Source organism: Spermophilus citellus (assembly GCF_964194105.1).
Source record: "Spermophilus citellus genome assembly, chromosome: 9".
Lineage (NCBI taxonomy): Eukaryota > Metazoa > Chordata > Mammalia > Rodentia > Sciuridae > Spermophilus > Spermophilus citellus.
Genome location: NC_138191.1, coordinates 6,815,143 through 6,840,643, shown reverse-complemented (window position 1 = coordinate 6,840,643; position 25,501 = coordinate 6,815,143). Strand labels below are relative to the sequence as shown.

The following is a 25,501-nucleotide window of genomic DNA, read 5'->3' as shown; positions in this document are numbered from 1 at the left end:
TACAACTAAAAAATAAACATTAAAAAAAAAGGGAGAAAGTAGACAAACCCTCTAGATCAGTACTATAGGCCAGTCAAACTTTGAAAGTTATTTCGCATCCCCCAAGGCACACTGACAGATACCCCATTAACACTGCAAGGGTAGTCAAAGCTGGTGACAAGGTATGTGACAGGACAAGTCAGTTCCCAGTATCAGTTGGGCGACCCACGTTCATTGAAGCGATGTGAGTTCCTTGGTCAGAAAATTGGATTATGTCACAAATTTTGCTTACTAGGAAGTTTCTGTTTGCCACTACTCTTCAGATCATCCTTTTTTTTTTTTTTTTTTGAGAATTTTTAATATTTATTTTATTTTTTAATTCTCGGCGGACACAACATCTTTGTTGGTATGTGGTGCTGAGGATCGAACCCGGGCCGCACGCATGCCAGGCGAGCGTGCTACTGCTTGAGCCACATCCCCAGCCCTCATCCTTTTTTTTTTTTTTTAACTCTTTTTTTTTTTTTGAGAGAGAGAGACAGAGAGAGGTTTTTTTTTTTTTAATGTTTATTTTTTTTTAGTTTTTGGCGGACACATCTTTGTTTGTATGTGGTGCTGAGGATCAAACTGGGCCGCACGCATGCCAGGAGAGCGCACTACCGCTTGAGCCACATCCCCAGCCCTTCAGATCATCCTTGAGAGGGTGATTGATGAAAATGCCCTCATATGAATTTAACTGTGGTAATGGTTCTTTTTTGCCATTATCCCTTGTACTTGAGATCATGATTTATTGGAGAGGCAGACATGCCCGTCACAGTGATTTGAGCTGAACCAAGACTCACCTGTTCAAGACTGGTGTTTTTCTGGCAATTCAATTCCCAAGGGGCTTCAGGGGGTTGTTTATCCTTTTTTACCGTTTTTCCCCTTTTCTTCTCTTTCTGTGATACTGGGGATCAAACCCAGGGCCTATGTTCTATCACTGCACTATCCCCCAATACCTGTACTTTTTTACTTTAAAGGTTTGTTATTTTAATAATGTATTGCCTTATTTAATGTTTTCTTCCTGTGCTAGGTGCAGTGGCACACATCTATAATTCCAGTGACTCTGAAGGCTGCGGCAGGAGTATTACATGTGTGAGGCCAGCTGGGCAACCTAAGGGATTTAGAGAGACCCTGTTTCAAAAGAAAAAATAACAAGGGTTGGGGACGTAGCTCAGTGGTAGCGCACCTCCAGGTTCAATTCCCAGGCCATACACACAAAAAATTATAAACATTTTTCCTTTTTAAAATTTTGGTAAAATTTTAGACTTACAGAGAAAGTACAAGAATAGTGCAAAGGGGGCTGGGGTTGTGGCTCAGTGGTAGAACGCTTGCCTAGCATGTGTGAGGCCCTGGGTTCGATCCTCAGCACTGCACATAAATAAATAAAGGTCTATTGACAACTAAAAAAAAAATATATATATATATTAAAAAGAAAAAAAATTGGAAAAAAAAAAAAGAATAGTGCAAAGATAGCCAGGTGCAGTGATGTATACCTGTAATCCAAGCAACTTGGGAGGCTGAGGCAAGATTGCTACTTCAAAGTCAGCCTCAGTAATTTAGCGAGGCCCTAAGTAACTTTAAAAAATAAAAAGGATTGAGGATATGGCTCATAGTTTAGTGCCCCTGGTTTTAAAAAAATAATTCATAAAAATAAATTAACATGGAATTAATGAACAAATTGATGAATGAAACTAAAAGCTGGGTTTTATGAACAGACAAGACCTTAGCCAGGCTAAGGAAAATAAAGAGAAAAACCAAAAAGAGAGAAGAGAAATAGCCATATAAATGATAAAAAGTGAGGGTCCTATGGTAAATTTCAAGCGAAGCATTTAAAATTCTAGGTAAAATGGATGAGCTTTTTTAAGGAAAATTATATGAGTAAAATTATTTTAAAAAAATAAGAATCTTGAACAGATGAATAACTACATAAGAAGTTGATCACCCATGCCTGGCTCTCCATGACCAGATAACACCCCTCTCTGAAACCTCAGCAGCGTCTTATAAATTCTGATGTTGGGATCTGAATTTACTCCCTACCTTGAAATATCAAGCCATGTAAATCATTAATCTGTTAACTGCTCTTGTATTGTGTTTGCCAGAACCCTGTTGGCTATAAATTCCTAAGACAACCCCCTTTGTAACTTTCGTGCTATAAAGACCTTTTCTTCCCTGAGAGCTGGGCTGTTCTCTGTCCTGGGTTTCCAGTGAGATAGCCGCTGGCCAACTCTCTTCGTGTACACACTATAAGCTTGATCTAATTTGGTTAAAAAAAAAAAAAGAAGTTGAAAAGTTTTTTTTTTTTTTTTTTTTTTTTAGAGAGAGTGAGAGGGGGGGGGAGAGAGAGAGAGAGAGAGAGAGAGAGAGAGAGAGAGAGAGAGAATTTTTAATATTTATTTTTTAGTTCTCAGCGGACACAACATCTTTGTTTGTATGTGGTGCTGAGGATCAAACCCGGGCAGCATGCATGCCAGGCGAGCGCGCTACCGCTTGAGCCACATCCCCAGCCCCTGAAAAGTTTTTAAAGTATCAAGGATCACTGTAAAGCTTCCAGATTCTGATGATTTTTAGAAGCCAGGTCAGTCTAACCTTTGTTGTCCTTGCAGTACTCAGGATCAAACCTAGGGCTTTGCATAAGATATAGGTCCAGCACTCTACCGCTGAGCTATGTCCCTAGCTCTAGTCCAGCCCCCCCCAATCCCCATACCAGGGACTGAACCTAGGTACATTAACCACTGAGCCACACCCCACCCCTTTTTATTTTGCAACAACTTCTCCCTAAGTTGTTTAGGGCGTTGTTAAGTTGCTGAGGCTGGCTTTGAATTTGTGATCCTCCTGCTTCAGCCTCCCAAGCTGCTGGGATACAGGCATATGCCACCCCGCCCACATCAAATCTAATCTAAATGGGACAATAATCCCTAAATTACTCAAAGAAGAGAAAAAAAATTAAATGTTTGCCAAGTAATTTTTCAAAGCTAGCATAAATTCATAACTTTATTTTTTTAAGGAGAAGGGGTACTGGGGATTGAACCAAGGGCCTGGCCCATGCTAGGCAAACACTCTTATCACTGAGCTATATCCCTAGTCCCCACAATTACATTAAAAAAATTATTTTTTTTTGTTTTAGGTGGACACAATATCTTTATTTTTTGTTTTTATATGGTGCTGAGAATCGAACCCAGTGCCTCACGCATGCTAGGCAAGCGTGCTACCACTTGAGCCACATCCCCAGCCCCAATTACAATTTTTAAAATACCAAAAGCTCACCTGTGAATACTGATGCAAAACTCATAAACAAAATATCAGAAAATCAAATCCAGTCGTGTATTAAAAGAATGATGTCTCAAGATGAATAAGATTATTTGAAAATAGAAGGAGTGTTCAACATTAAGAAAACTACCATTAACATAGGTGATTTGTTGTGTACCTGTAATTCCAGTAACTGGGAGGCTGAGGCAGGAGGATCACAAATTCCAGATTGGTCTTGGCAATTCAGTTTTGACTCTGTTTCAAAGAAAAAATACAAAAGATCTGGGGTTTATAGCTTAGTGGTAGATGGCCCTGAGTTTAATCTGCAGTAAAAAAACACACAGATTCAGGGGGGAAAAAAAAGTCTAGTATCAGAATTATTTGTAATAATACATAAAAAAGAATACTTATAAGATTACATCAATCCTACCAAATTGCTAAAATTTAACACCTGTTCCCGCAAAAAATCCTTTTTTTTTTTTACTTTATTTATTTATATGTGGTGCTGAGGTTCGAACTCAGAGCCTTGCACAAGCTAAGTGAGTGCTTTTACTGCTGAGTCACAACCCCAACCCCGCAAAAAATTCTTGTTAAACTAGGTGTAGTGGCATACACTTGAAATCCCTGAGACATGGGAGATTGAGGCAGGAGGCCAGTCTGGGCATTTTAGCAAGACCCTGTCTCAAAATAAAATAAAATAAAAACAATCCAGAAATATAATGGCAGGTGTGTGTGTGTGTGTGTGTGTGTGTGTATGTGTGTGTGTGTGTGTATGTATACATCTGCCGGTTCACATGATATAGATGGCTTTTGTAAGGAATTCATTTTATTTATTGAATACTGAAAGTAAAACACCATAAATCGATTTTTAAATGAATTTGTATTCTATTAATCATATTTGCAATGTAAACATCTTTGAAAAAGAAAGCATTCTATATTATTTATTATTCCATCTAGATTTTCTGGCATCTCCAAGGTACCCTATATGTTGAAATCCCCTGGTCTTGCCTGGTTTGGTGGCGAAGGCCTGTAAGCTTGTGATCCTAGGATTTGGGAGTCTGAGGAGGCTCACAGGTTGGAGGCCAGCCTCAACAATTTAGTGAGGCCGTAAGCAATTTAACGAAACCCTGTCTCAAAATAAAAAAAATAAATAGGGCTGGGGATGTAGCTCAGTGGGAAGGCTCCCCTGGGTTCAATTCCCGGTACCGAAAAGGAATAAAAAGAAAAACTGGTCTCCCGTATTAACTCAAACGCCTTGGCAGTCAAGACTTTTCATTATCTAGCCCTGACATCGGGGCGGCCAAACCAAACGTCGCAGACCCCAGAAGAGCCCGTTTCATAATTTAGGCCTCTCCAGGCCTCAACCGGCTGTTTAACTTCCTTTTCTTAATAGTCCCCGCAACCCGAGCACCTTGTCCTGATGCTTACTATACAACTCTATTCTACGTAGGTGCCCGCGCGCTATTCGGCCACGTCGAGTACAGAACCGCAAGACGGCGGCGTATCTCGACACACATTGCCAGGCGCACGGAAATGAAAAACAAAACCAGAGAGGCTTTAAATGACCTTTGGAACGAATTATTTCCCTTTCCCTTAACAGGTAACTGAAACGAAATGGGAGCCACAGGAAGGCTTTCGCCCTGGGTAGAGGTTTAGACGCCACGCAAACGCACTAGAATTCGGGGGGGAAACCTTTTTAATTCCCTGACTCATGCGTATTGTCTCCTCGTCTACCACTTTGCCCACAACAAAGATGGATTCTCGCAGGCAGCCCGCTCCGCCACCGACCCCCCCCCCCCCCGCCGCCCCGAAAACTATGCATTTAAATTAAGCATAGCAGCCATTTTTCTTGAGGGCAAAGCGCAAGCCGGAAAGTCACACCTTACCTTGTCTCAGAAACTCCAGACGCCATTAAATCACCAAGTGTCCAATCGGAATCGACATTTTTACCGGAACCGCTCGGCCTCGCGGCCGGAAGAGGGTGTGCGTAAGGGCGTTGGGGGCGGAAGTGACGGGAAGTGGTAGTGGGGTAGTTGGCGGGTGGTTGAGTAGAGCCGGTCGCCATGTCCGCGGGGAGCGCGACACATCCTGGATCTGGAGGGTAAAGCTTTGTGGGCGAGGGCATCGTAGCGAGCTTGAGGGCATAGGAGAGGCGGAGGGACCGTGGGAAGCTGCGTATGGGTGGAGGGGCACTTAAGCTTAATGGAAGGCCAGATTTTTAGGGAGAAGGGTATTGAGCAGGCCTCGGGCCCCTGAAAAGGGCTGGCAAGGATCGGAGGGGAAGGGAACCAGGAATTAATGGAAGTGCGAGGCAAGGAGAAGGCAAAAAACAAGGGCATGTGGGACCGAGAGAAGTCTTTCGATTGAGGTTACGGGAAAGGAAGAGTTTAGGAAAGGATTGAAAGAAACGGGGTTTGAAGGAAATGCTGTACTTGTCTAAGGAGAGATGGGAATTTTAGACCTGGTAGGAGGTAGACGAATGTGGAACATGATAGACGGGAAATGGGGTGCTGAGGCGTAGTAAGGGAAGAATGGTACACAAGAACGCTTTAGGGCTTAATGTTTTCCTTTTTCTACCTGTAGGCGCCGCAGCAAATGGGACCAACCTGCTCCAGCCCCACTTCTCTTCCTCCCACCGGCGGCCCCAGGTGGTGAGGTCTCTAGCAGTGGGGGAAGTCCTGGGGGTGCCACAGCTGCTCCCTCAGGAGCCTTGGATGCTGCTGCTGCTGTGGCTGCCAAGATCAATGCCATGCTCATGGCCAAAGGGAAGCTGAAACCAACACAGAATGCTGCTGAGAAGGTATTCAAAATCGACGTCTGGGCTAATTGCAATTTTAGGAGTTTTATAATGCTGTAATCTCATATTTGTTACTGTTAATGAAGGAGAATAGAGATGCCGTAATTTAAATATTGTTTAGTTTTGGAGCATTACTGATGGTATTTTAGATGGCAGTTTTGATTGGGCTGGTTTCATTTATGGACTGAGTAACTTGTGCTTGTATGCTTCACTCAAGTTCTATTGACTTAATCATTTAAAAGCAATGTAACCTGTTTTTGTTGTTGTTGTTGGAACTTTATTTTGTCTACTTACTTATATGTGGTAATGAGGATTGAACCCAGTGCCTCACTAGGCAAGCGCTTGGCAGGCGCTCTACCACTGAGCATTGAGCCATAACCCCAGCCTCTGTAATCTTTTTTTTTTTTAATATTTATTTTTTAGGTGTAGTTGTATACAATGCCTTTATTTTATCTATTTATTTTTATGTGGTGCTGAGGATCAAACCCAGGGCCTTGCACTAGGTGAGCGCTCTACTGCTGAGCTACAACCCCAGCCCTGAAATCTGTTTTTTTTTTTTTTTTTTTAGAGAGAGAGAGAATTTTTTAATATTTATTATTTTTTAGTTCTCGGCGGACACAACATCTTTGTTGGTATGTGGTGCTGAGGATCGAACCCGGGCCGCACGCATGCCAGGCAAGCGCGCTACCGCTTGAGCCACATCCCCAGCCCCTGAAATCTGTTTTTGATATTCGTACTTTGTTCCTGAAGTCAGAATAATTCAAGTAAATTAACTGAATTTAAGAGTGTTGCTTCTAATTAGAATCTAATAACTTTAATAGCTGTGTTATTAAACTTGAACTAAAATAGAGTTATAATTTATATTTGGGATAGTGTGTTATTTTCATATAGATTATAAGGGTGTTATTTTATAAAATTTCTGGTATAATTAGAATCTCATGCTTAGAAGGGGTCTGATTGAAACTTTTTGTGGGGGGAGTTACTGGGGATTGAACTCAGGGGCACTCAACCATTGAGCCACATCCCCAGCCCCATTTTGTATTTTATTTAGAGATAGGGTCTCACTTGAGTTGTTCAGCACCTTGCTTTTTCGGATGCTGGCTTTGAACTTGAAGTTGTCCTGTCTCAGCCTCCAAAGCCCCTGGATTACAGTGTGCACCACCGAACCTAGCTGATGAAAACTTTTTTTAAAAAAATATTTATTTATTTATTTTTAGTTGTAGTTGGATCCAATACCTTTATTTTATTTACTTATTTTTATGTAGTGCTGAGGATCGAACCCAGGGCCTCACACATGCAAGGCGAGCGCTCTGCTGCTGAGCCACAGCTCCATCCCTGAAACTTTTACTTAGCCATAGAAAGAAAGAATTTATGTACAGAATAATGATGATAATGGCTAGTGGTATAATTACAAAATATGCTTTGTAAACTTTTTAAACGTTTTTTGGGGGAAGGGGTACTGAGGATTTGACCCAGGTACTGAACTACATCCCCAGCCCATTTTATATTTTGAGACAGAATCTCACAAGGTTGCTGAGACTGGCCTCAAACTTGTAATCCTCCTCCCTTGGCCTCCCCAGTTGCTAGGACTATAGGCATGCATCACCACCTGGGTCCTTTGTAAACTTAAAAAAAAAAAAATCTTTGCAATCATGATTATTACATGATTAACACAGGAAGAAAATTAGGCTCGTGAGAGTAAAGTAACACATACAAGATTTGTTAATGGTGGGCACAGGTGACTTCAAGGTCACCTCATACAATTGGTTGTTCATTTTTTTGGTTGAAAGCCTCTAGAATTGTGTTCCATAGTATCTCTTTCCCTTGTAATTCCTGCTTGAAAAAAAAAATGACTTAAATTAGTCTTTACAGTCCTATTGTTCCTGTGAAGATGTAAGTTCTGTGTTTGAATATGCAATTTTTTTTGAGCCTTCCAGTTCTATAGAATGTTTATCAGTAAGGCCAAAACAAATAACCTGTTTGGATGCTGAAATATTAAAGTTCTGAGAGTTGGAGAGAAATTTTAGTGAATTAAAAATTCAGTATAGAGGGCTAGGGATATAGCTCAGTTGGTAGAATGCTTGCCTTGCATGCACAAGGCCCTGGGTTCAATCCCAAGCACACACCACACACACACAGACACACACACACAATCAGTATTTTTTATGATTTGCAAAGATTATATAGGTCAGTTATCCCTTTCTAAGGTCTTTGAGGAAAAAAATAAAAAATTAAAAGCACATTGACAGCTGGGAATGGTGGCACACACCTGTAATTCCAGCAACTCCAGAGCCTGTGGCAGGAGAATGGAAAGGTTGAGGCCATCCTGAGCAATGTAGCAAGGCCCTGTCTCAAAATTTAAACAATAAATAAATAAAAAGGGCTATGGATGTAGTTCAATGGTTAAGAACATCCTGGGTTCAGTCTCAGTACTGCAACAACAAAATTAGCATATATATTTTTTTTTTTAAAGAGAGAGAATTTTAATATTTATTTTTTAGTTTTCGGCAGACACAACATCTTTGTTTGTATGTGGTGCTGAGGATCGAACCCGGCCGCATGCATGCCAGGCCAGCGCGCTACTGCTTGAGCCACATCCCCAGCCCCACAAAATTAGCATATTGACAAAGGAATAGTACTTGAATATTTAGACTCATTTTTTTTTTCTCTTAAAATTAATCTTTAAAATGATAATTGAGGCAGGGTGGTACATTGTTATAATCCCAGTGAAGAGTCTGGGGCAGTAGTAACACGAGTTCAAGGCCAGCCTGGGCAACATAGTAGGACTTATCTCAGAATAACATAAAAAGGACCAGGAATGTAGCTTCGTGGTATATCACTTGCCTAGCACCTGCAAGGCCTTGGTTTCAATTCCTGGTTTCAACCCCCTCTACCCCTGGATAATTTCCTGGAAGCAACATGAAATATAAAAGTATACTGGATTTAGACGAAATACTAACTGGCTTTGACATCTTGAACCTCAGTTTTCTTTATTTAATTAGGTGTATATGATAGTAGAATGCGTTTTTGATGCATTGTACACAATTGCAGCACAACTTTTCATTTCTCAGTATATGATGTAGCATTGTACCATATATGCAGTCATACATATATCTAGGGTGATAATGTCCATCACATTCCACCACCATCTTTACTATCCCCAAATCCCCTCTTGAACCTCAGTTTTCTAATAGGTGATACATACTGGCACTGTCCAGTGTGGTAGTTGCAGTTATGTACAGCTATATAAATTAAATGTAATAGAAAATCCTACTTTTTAGTCACGTTAGCCACATTTAAAGAGCTATAGAGAAACGTGTGGTTAATGGTAACCATATTGGACTGCTCAGATATAGAACACTTGATTATCACAAATTCCTGTCCAACAATATTGATATTTTGATATTTACCTTTAGAAGTCTGTGTGAAGTGTGTGTGTGTAATTGAACCCCGAGATGCTTTACCATTGAACACTAAACTACACCCCAACCCTTTTTATTTTTTGAGACCGGCTTGCTGAGTTGCTTATGTCCTTGCTAAATTACTGAGCCTGGCTTCAAATTTGGGATCCTCCTGCCTTAGCCTCCCAAGTTGATGGGATTGTAGGCATGTACCACCATGCCCAGCTTGCCTCCACATTTAAAAAATGCATCTACCATCTACGTTAAACAAGGTTTTTATTTTTACTTATTTATTTATCTATTTTTTAATTTTTTCTGCTGGTTCTAGAGATCGAACTTAGGGCCTCACTCATGGTAGGCATGTGCTGTAAAATAGCATTTTATTTTTCTTGAACAGCCCCTCCGCCCCACCACCACCACCACCAGGTAACAGTCAGACCCAGCTCTAGAGTTGTTCATGGTTTAAATTGAAATCAGATTAGGGGCTGGGGTTGTAGTAGAGCAGATGCCTAACACATGCGAGGCCCTGGGTTCACCACCACATTAAAATAAAGGTATTGTGTCCAACTGCAACTAAAAAATAAATACTTAAATATAAATTGAAATCAGATTAGATTTTTTTTCATATTGAAGGGATTTTGAGATTATTGCAAGGAGAGAATTAGTTGAATTTGGTGAGTTGTGATTAGGGGTTACCAGAAGGTAACTTGGCTATTGTATGAATGAGGTGTATGGGTTTGTGCATTCTCTCTATGCTGTATATTTTACTATATGTATAGTCCCTGGATTGAACTGTAAATTTGGACCTTTAATTTTTCTTTCTAGAATTTTGCAGCTTCTAGCTCATAGAGTTTCCATGATGATGGGGTCATAAAAGTGCACACAGGGTCAAGGTCACAAATCTTGATGGTGGCCTTCAAATAAATTGTCTGTACTTGGTGTCATTTTTATATCTTTTATGAAGACTGAATTTAAAAAGTGTTGATAGGTAAAGAATTAAAGAGATGATGGAAATAGTAAAGGGATAGTTTTAAACTAGACAACTAAATGAGTATTTTATATATAAACACCATAATCTAATTTCTTTGTCTTTGTAGCTTCAGGCCCCTGGCAAAGGCCTAACTAGCAATAAAAGCAAGGATGACCTGGTGGTAGCTGAAGTAGAAATCAATGATGTGCCCCTCACGTGTAGGAACTTGCTGACTCGAGGACAGACACAAGACGAGGTGCGAAAGAGTTGGGACTCTCGGGAAAAGTGGCATGTGAATAAAGAAAAAAACACATCTAAGCTCAAGTAGAAGTCAAATATCTATGAGGGGGATTTGGGTCCATGTTTTCAAAATCAGATCGAGTTTAATTTAACTGCAGAAGCGGTAATGAAACAGATGGGTGAATCCCGTTTGTTTAAGAAACCATAGAATAAGAATTTAAGGCATGGAAGTTTTTTCTGCCTTGATTGATAGAATGAATGAATTGTGATGGAAATTTATCTTGCTGTCATTGAAATCCATTAAGTACCACATCTTTTTATTAACATAGTTATATATTCATAATTATGTATACATTCATATGTATCGTGACTTTTTGATATGTGTATATAATCTTTTTAATAGAATGTTTTCTTCTTTTAGATCAGCCGACTTAGTGGAGCTGCTGTGTCAACTCGAGGGAGGTTCATGACAACTGAGGAGAAAGCTAAAGTGGGACCAGGGTGTGTGTGTATGCTTGTCCTCTGGTTTGGGGAAGGATTGGGCATTTGACTCTCATTTCATATTTTTCATTTCTAGGTAATATATGTAAAGGATGTTTGGTTTGGAGTCGGGGTGCATGATTTGCAGCATAATGTTGGGCTTCTTAAATAGGTGTGAGAAATATTGGCAGCTAGCTGGGCTTGGTGGTGCACGACTGTAATATCAGTTAATTGGGAAACTGCAGCAGGAGAATCATAAATTAACGTTAGCTTGGGCAATTTACATAAGACCCCGTCTCAAAATAAAAAGTAAAAGGACTGGGGATGTAGTAAAGTGCCCCTATGTTTAATCCTGGGTACTGAAAGTTTAATAAAAAAAAAAAGATGTTGACAGGTATTTTTCTGTCACTTTTCCTATTTTATTTCACTTTTTTTTTAATTGTAAGAAACAAATTACAAGAAATCATACAAGAAGGTAATAATGGTTAACATTTTTTTATTATTATTTTTATGTGGTGCTGAGGATCGAACCCAGGGTCTAGCACGTGCTAGGCGAGCGCTCTGCCACTGAGTCACAACCCCTCTCCAAATGGTTAACATTTAACATGTATGCTTCTGAACTTTTTTCCTGTGGAATTTGTCCCCCCACAAATGGGTTAGGATTGAACCTGGGCTTCATGTATGCTAAGCACAGGCTTTACCATGACCTTATTTCTGGTCCCTCCCTTTAAATAAGGAAAAGTTCAGTCAGGCTTGATGGTGCATGCCTATAATCCCAGTGGCTTGAGAGGCTGAGGCAAAAGGATCACAGGTTCAAAGCCAGCCTCAGTAACTTAGTGAGAATGTGTCTTAAAATAAAAATACAAAGGGCTGGAGATCTAGCTCAGTGGTAAAGTGCCTTTGGGTTCAATCCCCAGTACCTAAAATAAAATTTCAGCCTGGTGCAGTGGCACATGTCTTAATCCCAGTGATTTGGGATTGATCCAAGTTCAAAGCCAGCCTCAGCAATATTGCCAGGCCCTAAGTAATTTAGCAAGACCCTGTCTCAAATTTTTAAAGAATTGGAAGGGCTGGCTCAATGGTTAAGTGTCCCCGAGTTTAATCAGCACCCCCCACACACACACTAAATGATGATCATTAGCTGTAAATTATCCAATTAATCTCAATTTAGATTTTTCTTTTTTTTCTTTTTTTTTTTTTTTAAGAGGGAGAGAGAGAATTTTTTTAATATTTTAGTTCTCGGCGGGCACACATCTTTGTTGGTATGTGGTGCTGAGGATCGAACCCGGGCCGCATGCATGCCAGGCGAGTGCGCTACCGCTTGAGCCACATCCCCAGCCCTTTTCTTTCTTTTTTTTTTTATTTTTTTTATTTTTTTTATTAGTTGTTCAAACTATTACAAAGCTCTTGACATATCATTTCATACATTTGATTCATGTGGGTTATGAACTCCCATTTTTACCCCGTATACAGATTGCAGAATCACATTGGTTACACATATGTTTTTACGTAATTACCATACTAGTGTCTGTTGTATTCTGCTGGGATAGGAAGGGCAGCAGAATAGATTTTTTTCTTTCATTATTAATATTTTAGCTTTACTCTCAGTTGACAAGTATTCAGGAAATGAGACTCCTACTCCCACCAGTGATACTGGATTGAACCCAGGGTATTCTAACACCAAGCTGCATGCTACATTTTCAGACCTTTTTATTTTTTATTGAGACAAGGTCTTGCTAAGTTGCTGAGGCTGGCTTCCAACTTAGAATCCTCCTGCCTCAATCTCTTGAGTTGTTAAGGTAACAACTATGCACCACCATGCACTGTTTTGGGGGATTTGGGTGTTTGGTTATTGTTTTTTGTGGTTCTGGTGATTGAATCCAGGGCTTGCAAGGCAAGCATTCTACCAATTGAGCTATATCCCCAGCCCTGTGGGGTGTGTGTGTGTGTGTGTGTGTGTGCGCGTGCGCGTGCAGTAGGGATTGAACCTATGGCCTTGGTTATTTTTTATTGTGGTACTGGCAGTTGCACCCAGAGGCCCTTGAACATTGAGTTACAACTTATGTACTTATTGTGATCCTCCTGCCTCAGTTTTCCTAGTCCCTGAGATTACAAATAAAATTTTACCCTTTTAAAAATTTTTCCTATCTCTTCTTGCTTTCCTGGGGGGGTGGTTGAAGCTAGGGTCTGGTGAGTAATAAGCATGTGCTCTACCACTAAACTACATCCCCATCCCTTTTTTATATATATAATATATATATATTTTTTTAGATGTTAATTTATATATGATGCTCTGAATTGAACCCAGTGCCTCATAATATGCTAGGCAAGCTACCACTGACACATCCCCAGCTCCTTAATGTTTTTTGGGACAGAGTCTTGGCTAAATTTTCTAGGCTGCTCTCAAATTTATCATCCCTCTTCCCTCAGCCTGCAGAGTAGCTGGGATTACAGGTCTGCGTCACCACACCCAGCTGTTGTTTTGTTTTAAAACATATTTTCTGGGGCTGGGGATGTGGCTCAAGTGGTAGCGCGCTCGCCTGGCATGCGTGCGGCCCGGGTTCGATCCTCAGCACCATATACCAACAAAGATGTTGTGTCCGCCAAAAACCAAAATAAATAAATAAATAAAAATAAAACATATTTTCTTCTGCTGGGGATTAACCCTTCGGCCTGAAGCATGCTCTCCACTCTGCTACATCACTAACAGGAAATTCAGTGTTTTTAATATTGGCTTTTAACTTTGAATGTGTTAGCTGCTGTTTTGAACCTGGTTATTAATTTTTTTTAAAACCTGCCATTTCTTAGCCATATGTAATTGTTGACTACTTTCTTCATTATATAAATCTAAACTTTTAGACTTTGAATCTAAAGTGTCTTCTTAGTCGATGCAGGATCTTTTAAAAGTTTGTGTGTTATCATCACTCTTTCCCCATTATTTTGGATACTCAAGCCCATATTTGCATGAATCCATATGAGCAGATTTGACCTCTCTGTGGGCCATTTAACAAGGAAAATTTATAGCCTCAGCTATAAAGCCATGTTCTTAGAAACTACCAGCAAAAGCTCCTGTTTCTTGTTTGTAAACTTCAAACATTACAAATTAGATTTGGCCATGCCAGGCATGTTGGTGTACACCTGTAATCTTACAATTGGGGAGGCTGAGGCAGGAGAATTACAAGTTCAAAGGGCTGGGGATATAGCTCAGTGGTAAAGCCCCTCTGGGTTCGGTCCCTAATCCCCCCCAGTCCTTTTTCCCTCAAAATTTTGGTGAGCCATTTGGCTCCTTTGCTTTTTACCAGTTTGGGATCAGCCTTTTGCATTTCTCTTTGTAGGGATCGTCCATTATATCTTCATGTTCAGGGCCAGACACGGGAATTAGTGGACAGTAAGTAATGTTTTTGGTTCACATATTATTTCTTGGGAAGCGCAAAGTTTTGGGCTGTGTATCTCAAATCTGCTAACTGTTCCTGATGGCTCTTCTAAAGTCTTTACCAGCTACACACCAGCATGTATGGGGAGCCACATATTTTGGCTAACCTAAAAAGTGGATTAGTGCTTTGAATAATTGAATATTTCTTCTGTCTTTGTCATTGGGCACCAGTCAGTTCATTCAGTTCTTTAGTATACTATCTGTCTTTATTTTTCCCTAGGAGCTGTAAACCGAATCAAGGAAATTATCACCAATGGGGTGGTGAAGGCTGCCACAGGGACAAGTCCAACTTTTAATGGTGCAACAGTCACTGTCTATCACCAACCAGCACCCATTACTCAGCTGTCTCCAGCTGTTAGTCAGAAGCCTCCCTTCCAGTCAGGGGTATGTTTTGGTGAGGGATTGTTGTTTCTATAAAAATGGTATGTGCTATATACTACATAATACGCGTGAAGGAAAACCCCTAAAATTGTGACCTGAGAATTAATCTGCTACTGGTATCCTATTAGTGTGCTACTAATACGTTCTCACTATATCTTTATTCTGATATAATGTAGGAAGGGGATTGAGAAGAGCAAAGGGTATAAACGTAGTACAACGTGAAAATAGTTTTAATTTTGTATTTGTAAACTTCATGGCAACTGGAGGACCAAGAAGGCTGAGTCTGATGAAGCAAGACTTTGCTGATACACTCCTCCTAGAAAAAAGGGTTGGAGAGAGCAGCCCTCATTGGAGAAAATTTTGGGGCTGACTGTATGACCCAACATTCTACTCCAGTTTTACAGCCCACTCTGTGCTGTGATTTTTGATTGACTTGAAGTGAATGTGTTTATTCGAATTTGGATCCTGGATTTTTGCTTTGCAAATATCTCTTGTTGAATAGAATAAGGTGTTTATTTTGTGGGTAAGGTAGATGCATGAATAGAATAAGGTGTTTATTTTGTGGGTAAGGTAGATGCATGAATATGAAGGGGTTTTCTGTTTTTGTTGTATGTTTTTTTGTGGTGCTGGGGATCGCAGGGCCTAGAACATGTTAGGCATGTTATACTCGCAGCATCTGAAGTTTTTATTTAAATTAAGCTTTTTGATAGAATTTGTATTAGAAATTGTAGAGTATTGTTGTAGAAGTGATCAAATGTGTTTTGGGGATTGAAATATTTTGTGTAACAGTTTTCTACAGTATTAGGATTTTTGTATGTATTTGTGTGGGGAAGTAGTGGGGTTTGAACCCAAGGCCTCACATGCTAGGCAAACACTCTTAACACTGAGCTATATCCCCACCCCTAGGATTAGGATTTAATTATGTATTTTCTGTTTAATCTGATGTATTTTGTTCTTCCTACAGATGCATTATGTTCAAGATAAATTATTTGTGGGTCTAGAACATGCTGTGCCCACTTTTAATGTGAAGGAGAAAGTGGAAGGTCCAGGCTGCTCCTATTTGCAGCACATTCAGATTGAAACAGGTGCCAAAGTCTTCCTACGGGGCAAAGGTTCAGGCTGCATTGAGCCAGCATCAGGCCGAGAAGCTTTTGAACCTATGTATATTTACATCAGGTACGGATGGATCGGGCAGAATTCTTGTCATTTTGACTGTAACAGGCTAGAATGATTCAGAACAAATAAGCAAAAAGGCTTAATAATATTAGGGATTTAGGTAAACACTAGGAGTAAACACTTAATATTTAGTTAATAAAAATAACTGAATTAAGTCTGTGTGTCTTTAATATTCAGGTCCTTAGGTCTTATATAAGTCTGTGATCATAAATGAGCTATGATAAGCTTAAAATAACTTCCAGTTAAAGCTAATATTTTATGACCTTGAAGTATTTCTTATGCCAAGAAGTATCATTGCCCAGAGAAAGACAAAATAGCATGAAAAATGAGACAGAATTATATGTTGTATTTTCTCCTTTGAATTCCTGCTTCATATTTCTTTGCAGTCATCCCAAACCAGAAGGTCTGGCTGCTGCCAAGAAGCTCTGTGAGAATCTCTTGCAAACAGTGAGTTACTGATATATAAATATGTATTATATATATTTATTTCTCTGTATACATATTCATTCTTCTTTTGGTGCTGGGGATTGAAAATGGGTACCCACACAAGGCCCCTATCATGCTTAGGTAAGTGTTCCTTAATATACATTTACCACTGAGCTATCCTCAGCCCCAACAGTCAGTTATATTTGTCTAATAATATTCAGAAGACCCACTGCCATTTTGGAATGGATTGGACTTTTTTTCCCACCTGTATTAGTTTCCTGGGACTGCGTTACCAAAGTATTATGGATAGTGTTGACTAAAAGATCAGAAATTTATTCTGTGAGGGTTTAGCAACCCAGGAGTCTGAAACCCAGGTGCTGGTAGGATTGATTCCTTCTAGAGTTGTTTTTTGGTGGTTGCACTGGCATTCTTTGGCTATGTTAGCATAACAAAGAGCAGAGTAGAGCTCTGACACTATGCCTATTGTCCCAGCTGCTCAGGAGCAGTAGTGAAGATTGGTTTAGAATCTGGGCAACTCCTGTGAGCTCAAAAAATAATGAAATAAAACCAAGTAGCAGTGTTTTTGGGATAGTTGCTCGATATTCATTCCGCTTGCTTTATCTTTTTCAAATTAATTAATTAATTGTCATGGAGGGACACAGTATCTTTGTTTATTTTTATGTGGGGCTGAGGATCAAACCCTGTGCCTCACATGTGCAAGGCAAACGCACTACCTCTGAGCCACAACCCCAGCCCATCCACTTGTTTTATTCTATAAACAAATAACTGAAAGGTAAATCATAGTACTTTCTGTAGCACTTAATGGAAAATTGGGTTTCCTGTTGAATACATTGAACCTTGTGTTCTTTGGTATTGAAGGGCACCTTGTTGGGGAACTGTTGTTTGTTTTTGTGCATATAACCTGATTTACCAACACTTGAACTTCCTTGTTCTTTGTTAATACATGAAATTACAGTTCATAGGATGCTTGTAGTAAAGAAGAGATTGAAGTAAATTGGGAGCTGGAGGACACATCAGCCAGTAGATATGATTAATTCTGACTAGTACTAGCAGTTTAGAAATTTCCTCATTGTTGGGCTGGGGATGTGTCTCAAGCGGTAGCGTGCTCGCCTGGCATGCGTGCAGCCCGGGTTCGATCCTCAGCACCACATACAAACAAAGATGTTGTGTCTGTCGAAAAAAAAAAACTAAAAAAAAAATATTAAAAATTCTCTCTCTCAAAAAAAAAAAAGAAAGAAAGAAATTTCCTCGTTGTTATGATTTTTGGCTTTCTGGATGATTTTAATGCCACAGAATTAAATCTAGTTTGGGGGGATTTTGGATTATATATGCTTCTATTTCCAATGAGGTGGCCTAATAGTTTGTAGATCTGCCTTATTCAAATTATTGATTTGTTTTTCCTTCTCTAGGTTCATGCTGAGTACTCTAGATTTGTGAATCAAATTAATACTGCTGTACCTTTACCAGGTGTGTATATCTTGAAGTGTTTAAGAGCTATTTTGTTAATGATATTTTTGTGTGTGATACTTGAGGCTAGAGTAACTGTGCCAGGGCACTAATAATGTTCCTTCAACTTAGGGTAATTTGGAAAGCCAATCATGCCTCAGTATTTTTTTTCCCTAGATATTAAGTTTATATTCAGCTAAAATGTCTCATTCTGCTGCAGCTGATTAAACACTTTTTTTCTTCCCCCCTCAGGCTATACACAACCCTCTGCTATAAGTAGTGTCCCTCCTCAACCACCATATTATCCATCCAATGGCTATCAGTCTGGTTACCCTGTTGTTCCCCCTCCTCAGCAGCCAGTTCAACCTCCTTATGGAGTACCAAGCATAGTGCCACCAGCTGTTTCATTGGCACCTGGAGTCTTGCCAGCATTACCCACTGGAGTCCCACCTGTGCCAACACAATACCCGATAACACAAGTGCAACCTCCAGCTAGCACTGGACAGGTAGGATGCCAGGGAATGCATTATGCTGTCATTTGATTTAGGAGGGGAAAAAAAAAAACTGGGGAAATGGTTGTCTTCTAGAAATAAATCCATGCAATGTGAGATTTTTTTTTCCTTTTGTCTTCTGTGTTCCTACTATTAACCTACCTGAATACTTTATCACAGTGTGTACATTTTTGTTTCTCATCCTAGAGTTAATTTAATTTCATAAGTCTTGTCACCAAATAGTAGTTTAAAGTGGGAATGGCCGGCCAAATTTTTGTAAAGAGCCTTATGTAAATATTTTAGGCTTTTTGGGTCAGGTAGTCTCTGTCACAGCTGCTCTCTATTCTGTTATTACAGCACCAAAGCAGCCATGGACACTGTCTGAATGAACAGTGGGTATACTTATATTAAAGCTTAATATACAAAAATGAATGACAAGCCAGAATCATAGTTTGCCTGCCCATAACTTTGTGGTAGAACTGAGTTCTCGGAGAAGGAAGTTGGCTACAGCCCTCCTTTGAAGGGTCAGAACTGATTTAGCAGCTCTAATCTTTTTCTGACAAATGTTCCTAGCCTAAATGATATATGAACTTTCCAGGATTATAAATTTTGCTAGGTCTTTTATGTAAGAAAGTGAAATTTTAAGAAAAGAATAGATTTTGTCTAGCTCTTCCATGTGGGTGATGTAGAACAATTGGAGATGGGAGAGACTAATGGGAGCATGGTAATGGATTTATGGCAGGTCCTCCTCTGTGGGCCTCTCATAGTGTACCCATGCCAGAGTAAACTGCAGCCTTGAACCATTGCCCGGCTTCCTTGTCCGTGGGCTGTGAGCACTGAAGAAGGTTGCACAGTTTGTAACAAAAGCATGTAAACTAAATTCTGTTTTCAGGCTGTAGTCAAAAATTGTACTGTTGTTTTTTTCTTTCTGATACTGAGGAATGAACCCAGGAACACTACCACTGAGCTATATCCCCAGCCTTTTGTTTTTATTTTGAGACAAGTTCTCCCATAGTTGCCCAGGCTGGCCTCAAACTTGGGATACTTTGGATGCCAGGTTCCTTTTTATATTCAGAAAGAACTGTGGTTCTGGGACTAGGGTAGCTCAGTGGTGGAGTGCTTGCCTAGTATGCGTGAAGCACTGCGTTCGAGTCTCAGCACTGCATAAAAATAAATAAAAAATTATGTCCATCTACAACGAAAATAAATAAATATATGAGATTTGTAGTTCCTTGAGTTTGAGTTGAAACCCTTTTATAATTGTGAAGCAACATGGCACAGTGGTTAAGAGCTGGAGGTTTAGAGTTAAGTTGCCAGGGTACATCATGCTTTCCCCTTTTAAGCTGTTTTATCTTGGGATATAACTTGAACTACCAAGAAAATGGTCATAAGGATAAAATCTCCATGAGTGGTAATGATTAACTAAGATGATCCAAACAGTCTATAAATGTTAGCTGCTTGTTATTGATTGTGTGAATTTTCCTTTTAGAAATGCTATTTATCTCTAATGTATACTGTGTTTTGATCACTCTTTATTCTTTTTTTGGAATAACTACTTAAAACATTAGTCAAGGGGCTGGGATTGTGGCTCAGCGGTAGAGCATTCGCCTAGCATGTGCAAGGCCCTGGGTTCGATCCTCAGCACCACATAAAAATAAATAAATAAAAGTATGGCATCCAACTACAACTAAAATAATAAATATTTTTAAAAAATAGTCAAACTTGCTCTTTTTTTTTTTTAAGTTTTAGGTGGACACAATACCTTTATTTAGTGTGTTTTTTTATGCTGTGCTGGGAATTGAACACGTGCTAGGCAAGCAGTCTACCACAGAGCCCCAGCCTTCTTTTTTGCTTTTTTTAAAGCAGGGATTGAACACAAGGTCAGTTAACCACTGAGCCACAGCCACAGTCCTTTTTTGTATTTCATTTATAGATGAGTCTCATGGAGTTGCTTAGGGCTTCACTAAATTGCTGAGGCTGGCTTTGAACTCATAATCTTCCTGCCTCAGCCTTCCTGAGCTGCTGGGATTACAGGCATGCATCATCATGCCAGGTTTAGTACCAGGGATTGAACCCAGGGTCATTTAACCACTGAGCCACATCCCCAGCCCTTTTTTGTATTTTATTTAGAGACAGGATTTTGCCAGGTTGCTTAGGGCCTTGCTAAGTTGTACTGCCTAGCTTTGAACTCCTCAGCTTTCGGAGCAGCTGGGGTTATAGGCATGTGCTACTGAACCCAGCTTAAACATGCTCTTGTTATAGCAACTTAATAATAACCATGGTAGTACTAAATGAAGTTGTCTCTGCCACACGCATTAGCTGCATGTATGATTCAGGTTGATGAAAGGGCTTTAAATAAGAGAAAGTTCCTGCTTCATGACTTCAGAAGTAAGTGACTAAAGTTGCTATTGTTTTTTAATGGTTATGTTTATTCCTAATACCTCAGAGATACACAATGAAAATTCAAAGAACTGTATATAGATTGTTAATTTCATGTCCCTAGGATGATGGTGGGAGGCTGGGTGATACTGTTAAATTATATAGGAAGCAGATAAAGCTGCATGTGATACATGAAGTATATTCTAGTAAGTACTTATTCATTAGTTGAGCAGTGTTACATTGTTTTTCCTCCTTGGTTTGTTTTGGTCCCAGAGTCCGATGAGTGGTCCTTTTATTCCTGCTGCTCCTGTCAAAACTGCCTTGCCTGCTGGCCCCCAGCCCCAGCCCCAGCCCCAGCCCCCACTCCCAACTCAACCCCAGGCACAGAAGAGACGATTCACAGAGGAGCTACCAGATGAACGGGAATCTGGACTTCTTGGATATCAGGTTAAATAAAATACCTTGTTTTCCTTTCCTCATCTTATTCTCCTACTATATTCTCCCTTTAAAGAAAGAAATAAATTTACATCTATATTAACTGTCCTTCTAGTATCGGGATTTATGCTTTCTGGAATCCATTTAGTTTAGGATTTTATTCTTGAGGAATTAATTTAAGCAAGTGTGATTTCCTTTGGGTGGGTTTTGCCTTTGGGTTCATTGTGATAAGAAAATACACAACTCTTGGGCTGGGGTGGTGGCTCAGTGGTAGTATGTCCGCCTAGCATGCATGAGGCACTGGGTTCGATCCTCAGCACCACATAAAATAAGATATTGTGTAAACCTAAAACTAAAAAATAAATATTTTTAAAAAAGAAAAGAAAATACACAACTCTCCACCTGGAGAGAAGTTTACCATGAATAACTTCTAGAAAGAGTTGTATAGAACTCTGTTTTCTCTTACTCATACAAGACTCTTGAAAGCCTGTGATAGTTCTTTCTTTGCAGCATATCTCACCAAAAGCTATCCATATACCAATATGTCTAAACCTTGGCTTTCAGTTTGTTTGTTTGTTTTTAACCCCTTTAAATTAAGGGGGTGTGTGTCCCATACTCCCCCTACACACACCTGTTGGAAATGGAGTGATTTATACACATAATTACAAACATAATCATTCATAAAGTTAAAGATTAAGGGTTGGGGCTGAAGCTCAGTGGCAAAACATTTGCCTAGCGTGTGTGAGACCCTGGGTTTGATCTGTAGCACCACAGAAAGAAATAATAATTTTTTTAAGAAGTACATGGTTTTGGTACAGTTTTAACAGAAGCATCTATACATCTTGCCAGAATCCTTCAATCATTGTTTTTTAGTTTTTAATTGTAGTTGGACAAATACCTTTATTTTTTTATTTATTTTTATGTGGTGCTAAGGATTAAACTCAAGGCTTTGAATGTGCTAGGTAAGTGCTCTACTGCTGAGCCACAAACCCAGCTCCCCTTCAGTCATTCTTTATAAGAGAGCAAATTTTTTACAGTTTTGTAGAAACCTGTTGAATTATGGGTGGTTGGTTCAAAATGAAGCATGAATTGTAGTATCTTTAAATCCTAGAAATCCCTACTTGACTACAGTTATCTTCCAAATCCGGAGTATATAGTACAGTTTAATTTATTTCAATTTATCAGAAAGATGAGGCACTTGACAGTTACATTAAGGAGCTAAAGTCATTACAGCAGTTGTAGGTTTGCTAATGCCACTGTATTTTTCTGCTCATAGCATGGACCCATTCATATGACTAATTTAGGTACAGGCTTCTCCAGTCAGAATGAAATTGAAGGTGCAGGATCGAAGCCAGCAAGTTCCTCAGGCAAAGAGCGAGAGAGGGACAGGTAAGTTAGTTTGATCAATTATACAAATACATTTAGTTGTCATTCTTATGCACCATTTTGTATAAGTAATGTTTATTGCTATGAGCTGCAGTGTACTAAAGCTTGTACTAAAGCTCACATGAATCAAACTCCTCTTTGTTGTAATTGATGCAGTAATGGAAAATATTGCGATATGTCTTTTACTGTTTAGAAGCAGATGAGTTAAAAATTGAATTCAAACGGATTTTCATTTTTTTAACAGGCAGTTGATGCCTCCACCAGCCTTTCCAGTGACTGGAATAAAAACTGAGTCTGATGAAAGGAATGGGTCTGGGACCTTAACAGGGAGCCATGGTGAGTAAGGTGGAGCTGGGGGAACAGGGGACTAAGTAGGACTGGACTCAAGCTATAAGTTTTCCTAACCTGATATTCATTCAGGTGTTTAATCCACCTTCTATAATCTACTGTCTAATGAGAATACTTTTTTTTTTTTTTAATAAGGACAGCGTATAGTTACAGCCTTTTATTTTCAACCGACGTGTGTCTAGAAAAGAATCAGTCAACTTATTTTATATGTAGCATCAGTGACATTAAAACCCTAGGAAATACTAATAATTGGTAGGTCATTTCAAAATTCTATTGCTGATGTCGTCTGAATACCTGGAGGTGATCTCATACAGATTTAATAGATTTTATTTTCCTTTAAAAGATCAGTTTCCTTTGTATTGGGAACTGAAGCACATCTTCCTGGCAGCCTGTGGCTGCCACAACATTCCCAAACTCTAAATCCATAGTGGTGCATGGGGTCATTTTGGTTCTTTGTCTGTAGTCATAATAAAAATGAACAGAAGAAAATACATATTTTTCTTTTCTTAACTTCCTTTCTTTTAACTCTTTAAAAGGTGAATATCAGCCCCCAAAGACTCATTTGCTAACTTTCCTTTTTTTCTTTTTTCTTTTTTTTTTTTTTTTTTTTGTGTGTTTCTTTTTCTTTCTCTGTTTTCTTACATGGTTCTGGTGGATTCACATTTGCTGATGCTGATGCTGTTTTTCGTGTGATCTTCAACGTTTTTGGGTGACCATTGACCTTGTGACCTCAAAATGGTGTCCAACTAACCACTTAAAATTAACGTCTTTTTTTTATTAACGAATTTATGGTATTATCTTTTTTTTTTTTTTCCCTTGGTGGGGAATGGGGTTGGGGTTGTTTTCTCTATTCTAGATTATCCAGCCAAAAAAATGAAAACTACAGAGAAGGGATTTGGCTTGGTGGCTTATGCTGCAGATTCATCTGATGAAGAGGAGGAACATGGAGGTCATAAAAATGCAAGTAGTTTTCCACAGGGCTGGAGTTTGGGATATCAATACCCTTCATCACAACCACGAGCTAAACAACAGATGCCATTCTGGATGGCACCATAGGAAACAGTGGAACAGTTTTGACCCTCGATGACTCTTCTTAGCAATAATGCATGCATTTGATTTAACAAGACTCTGGGGCCTGTACTGGGAGCCATCTTGGACCTTTGCAGAATTTAGAGGTGGAGTGCCCCCTTACTTAAAGGGGTTCCTTTTTTTTTTTTTTTTTTAAGAAATTCTCATTTCTGCAGTGGCATTAACATCTGTTAAAGTTTACTTAGAATCACAAATTTGTCTCAGAAGCTTTTTAACAGTTGGTGAAATGTGCTTGTCTAATGAAGCATCCCAACAGGGTCATTCCTGTAGATGTTTGGCCTGATCCAGCCTTTTCCAAATGAATAGCCTCTACTCTCAAATGAAGTTTTCTTTGTATTTTACTACTGTTGGGTCAGTTTTGATAACTGGTTACAAACAAAGCCTTACTATTTATTAGTGGGGAAATGATTTTAAGATCATCCTTTTCTTTTCAGTACCTAATTCTAAGAAATCCTCATCCCTGCTTCAGTTTGGATTCTTTCTGTTTTTGAAAATGCTATTTTACTAATTTAAAAATGTCAAATGCAGCTGGATCCTGACTAGGAAAATTAAGTTATTTTTTCATTGTGAGTTTTTATTGGGATGATCCAAAGCGGGTACCTTCAGGCACATTTGTCTTACATAGCCATTGCAGTTTTTATTGCCCTTCTAAGCTCCTTGTCTTCAGCTGGGTCAGAGAAAACTACTTGACTAAAATCTGGTGAGAACTCATCACAGAAATGAAACAGTGGTCTGTCTCTCTCAGAACTGCTTGCAACTAAAATAGAGAGATTTGACTACACCAAATAGGATGGTGGACTTGGTGACTGAGATTGCAACTTGTCCTTTTTTCTTGGCATTACAGGTTTTGCCAAAAGAACTTTTTTGTATCAAATATTGATGTGTGAAAGTGAAGGAGCTAGTCTGCTGAACCAGGAGTAGTTTGAGATACTGAACTGTCATTTTTGCACATTTGAATACTTTGCAGGCTGGCTTTGTATAAACTTATCCTCTGGTTTCCTATATGTTGTAAATAATTAGACCATAATTTCATTATAAATAAATGTATAAATATTCTGCTTGTGGTTTCTTTTTTTTTTATCTTCTACAATCCATCCTTACATTAAAATTAACATTTTTACTCAGCATATTGCAGTTAAGAACCTCACAAAAAAATATATACACAGACTCCGAGGTTTGCACATAACTCCAGGAATTAATTTTAAAAGTTATTTATTTTTTATGGACATAATACCTTTATTTTATTTATTTTTATGTGGTGCTGAGGAATGAACCCAGTGCCTCCTACATGTGAGGCAAGTGTTCCATCAGCCCCAGCCCAACTCCAGGAACTTAGTC

General features: G+C 39.3%; 1 protein-coding gene and 1 long non-coding RNA gene across 4 annotated transcripts; one reads left to right on the top strand and one right to left on the bottom strand.

Moving 5' to 3' along the window:
• Nucleotides 1-997: 997 nt before the first annotated feature.
• Nucleotides 998-5,012, bottom strand: LOC308655697. Its single transcript, XR_014023508.1, has 3 exons — nt 4,693-5,012; nt 3,443-3,519; nt 998-1,149 (listed from the first exon to the last, which is right to left on the bottom strand). It is a non-coding gene; the product is annotated as an uncharacterized lncRNA (long non-coding RNA).
• A 235-nt stretch (nt 5,013-5,247) lies between these two features.
• Nucleotides 5,248-24,289, top strand: KHDC4 (KH domain containing 4, pre-mRNA splicing factor). 3 transcript variants are annotated; one of them, XR_014023507.1, is made up of 14 exons: nt 5,248-5,365; nt 5,848-6,064; nt 10,560-10,688; nt 11,094-11,173; nt 14,488-14,540; nt 14,806-14,969; nt 15,931-16,142; nt 16,529-16,589; nt 17,999-18,056; nt 18,288-18,541; nt 21,179-21,352; nt 22,645-22,729; nt 22,971-23,062; nt 23,931-23,987. XR_014023507.1 is itself a non-coding variant. In XM_081305825.1 (14 exons), the coding sequence occupies exons 1-14, from the start codon at nt 5,328-5,330 to the stop codon at nt 24,128-24,130; spliced, it is 1,845 nt and encodes a 614-aa protein (XP_081161951.1). In that variant the 5' UTR covers nt 5,248-5,327; the 3' UTR covers nt 24,131-24,289. The 3 variants fall into 3 exon arrangements, 2 of the variants coding, with proteins under 2 accessions (XP_081161951.1, XP_081161952.1); XM_081305825.1 differs by having other exon boundaries at nt 22,617-22,729; nt 23,931-24,289; XM_081305826.1 differs by having other exon boundaries at nt 22,971-24,073.
• The last annotated feature ends 1,212 nt before the right edge of the window (nt 24,290-25,501 follow it).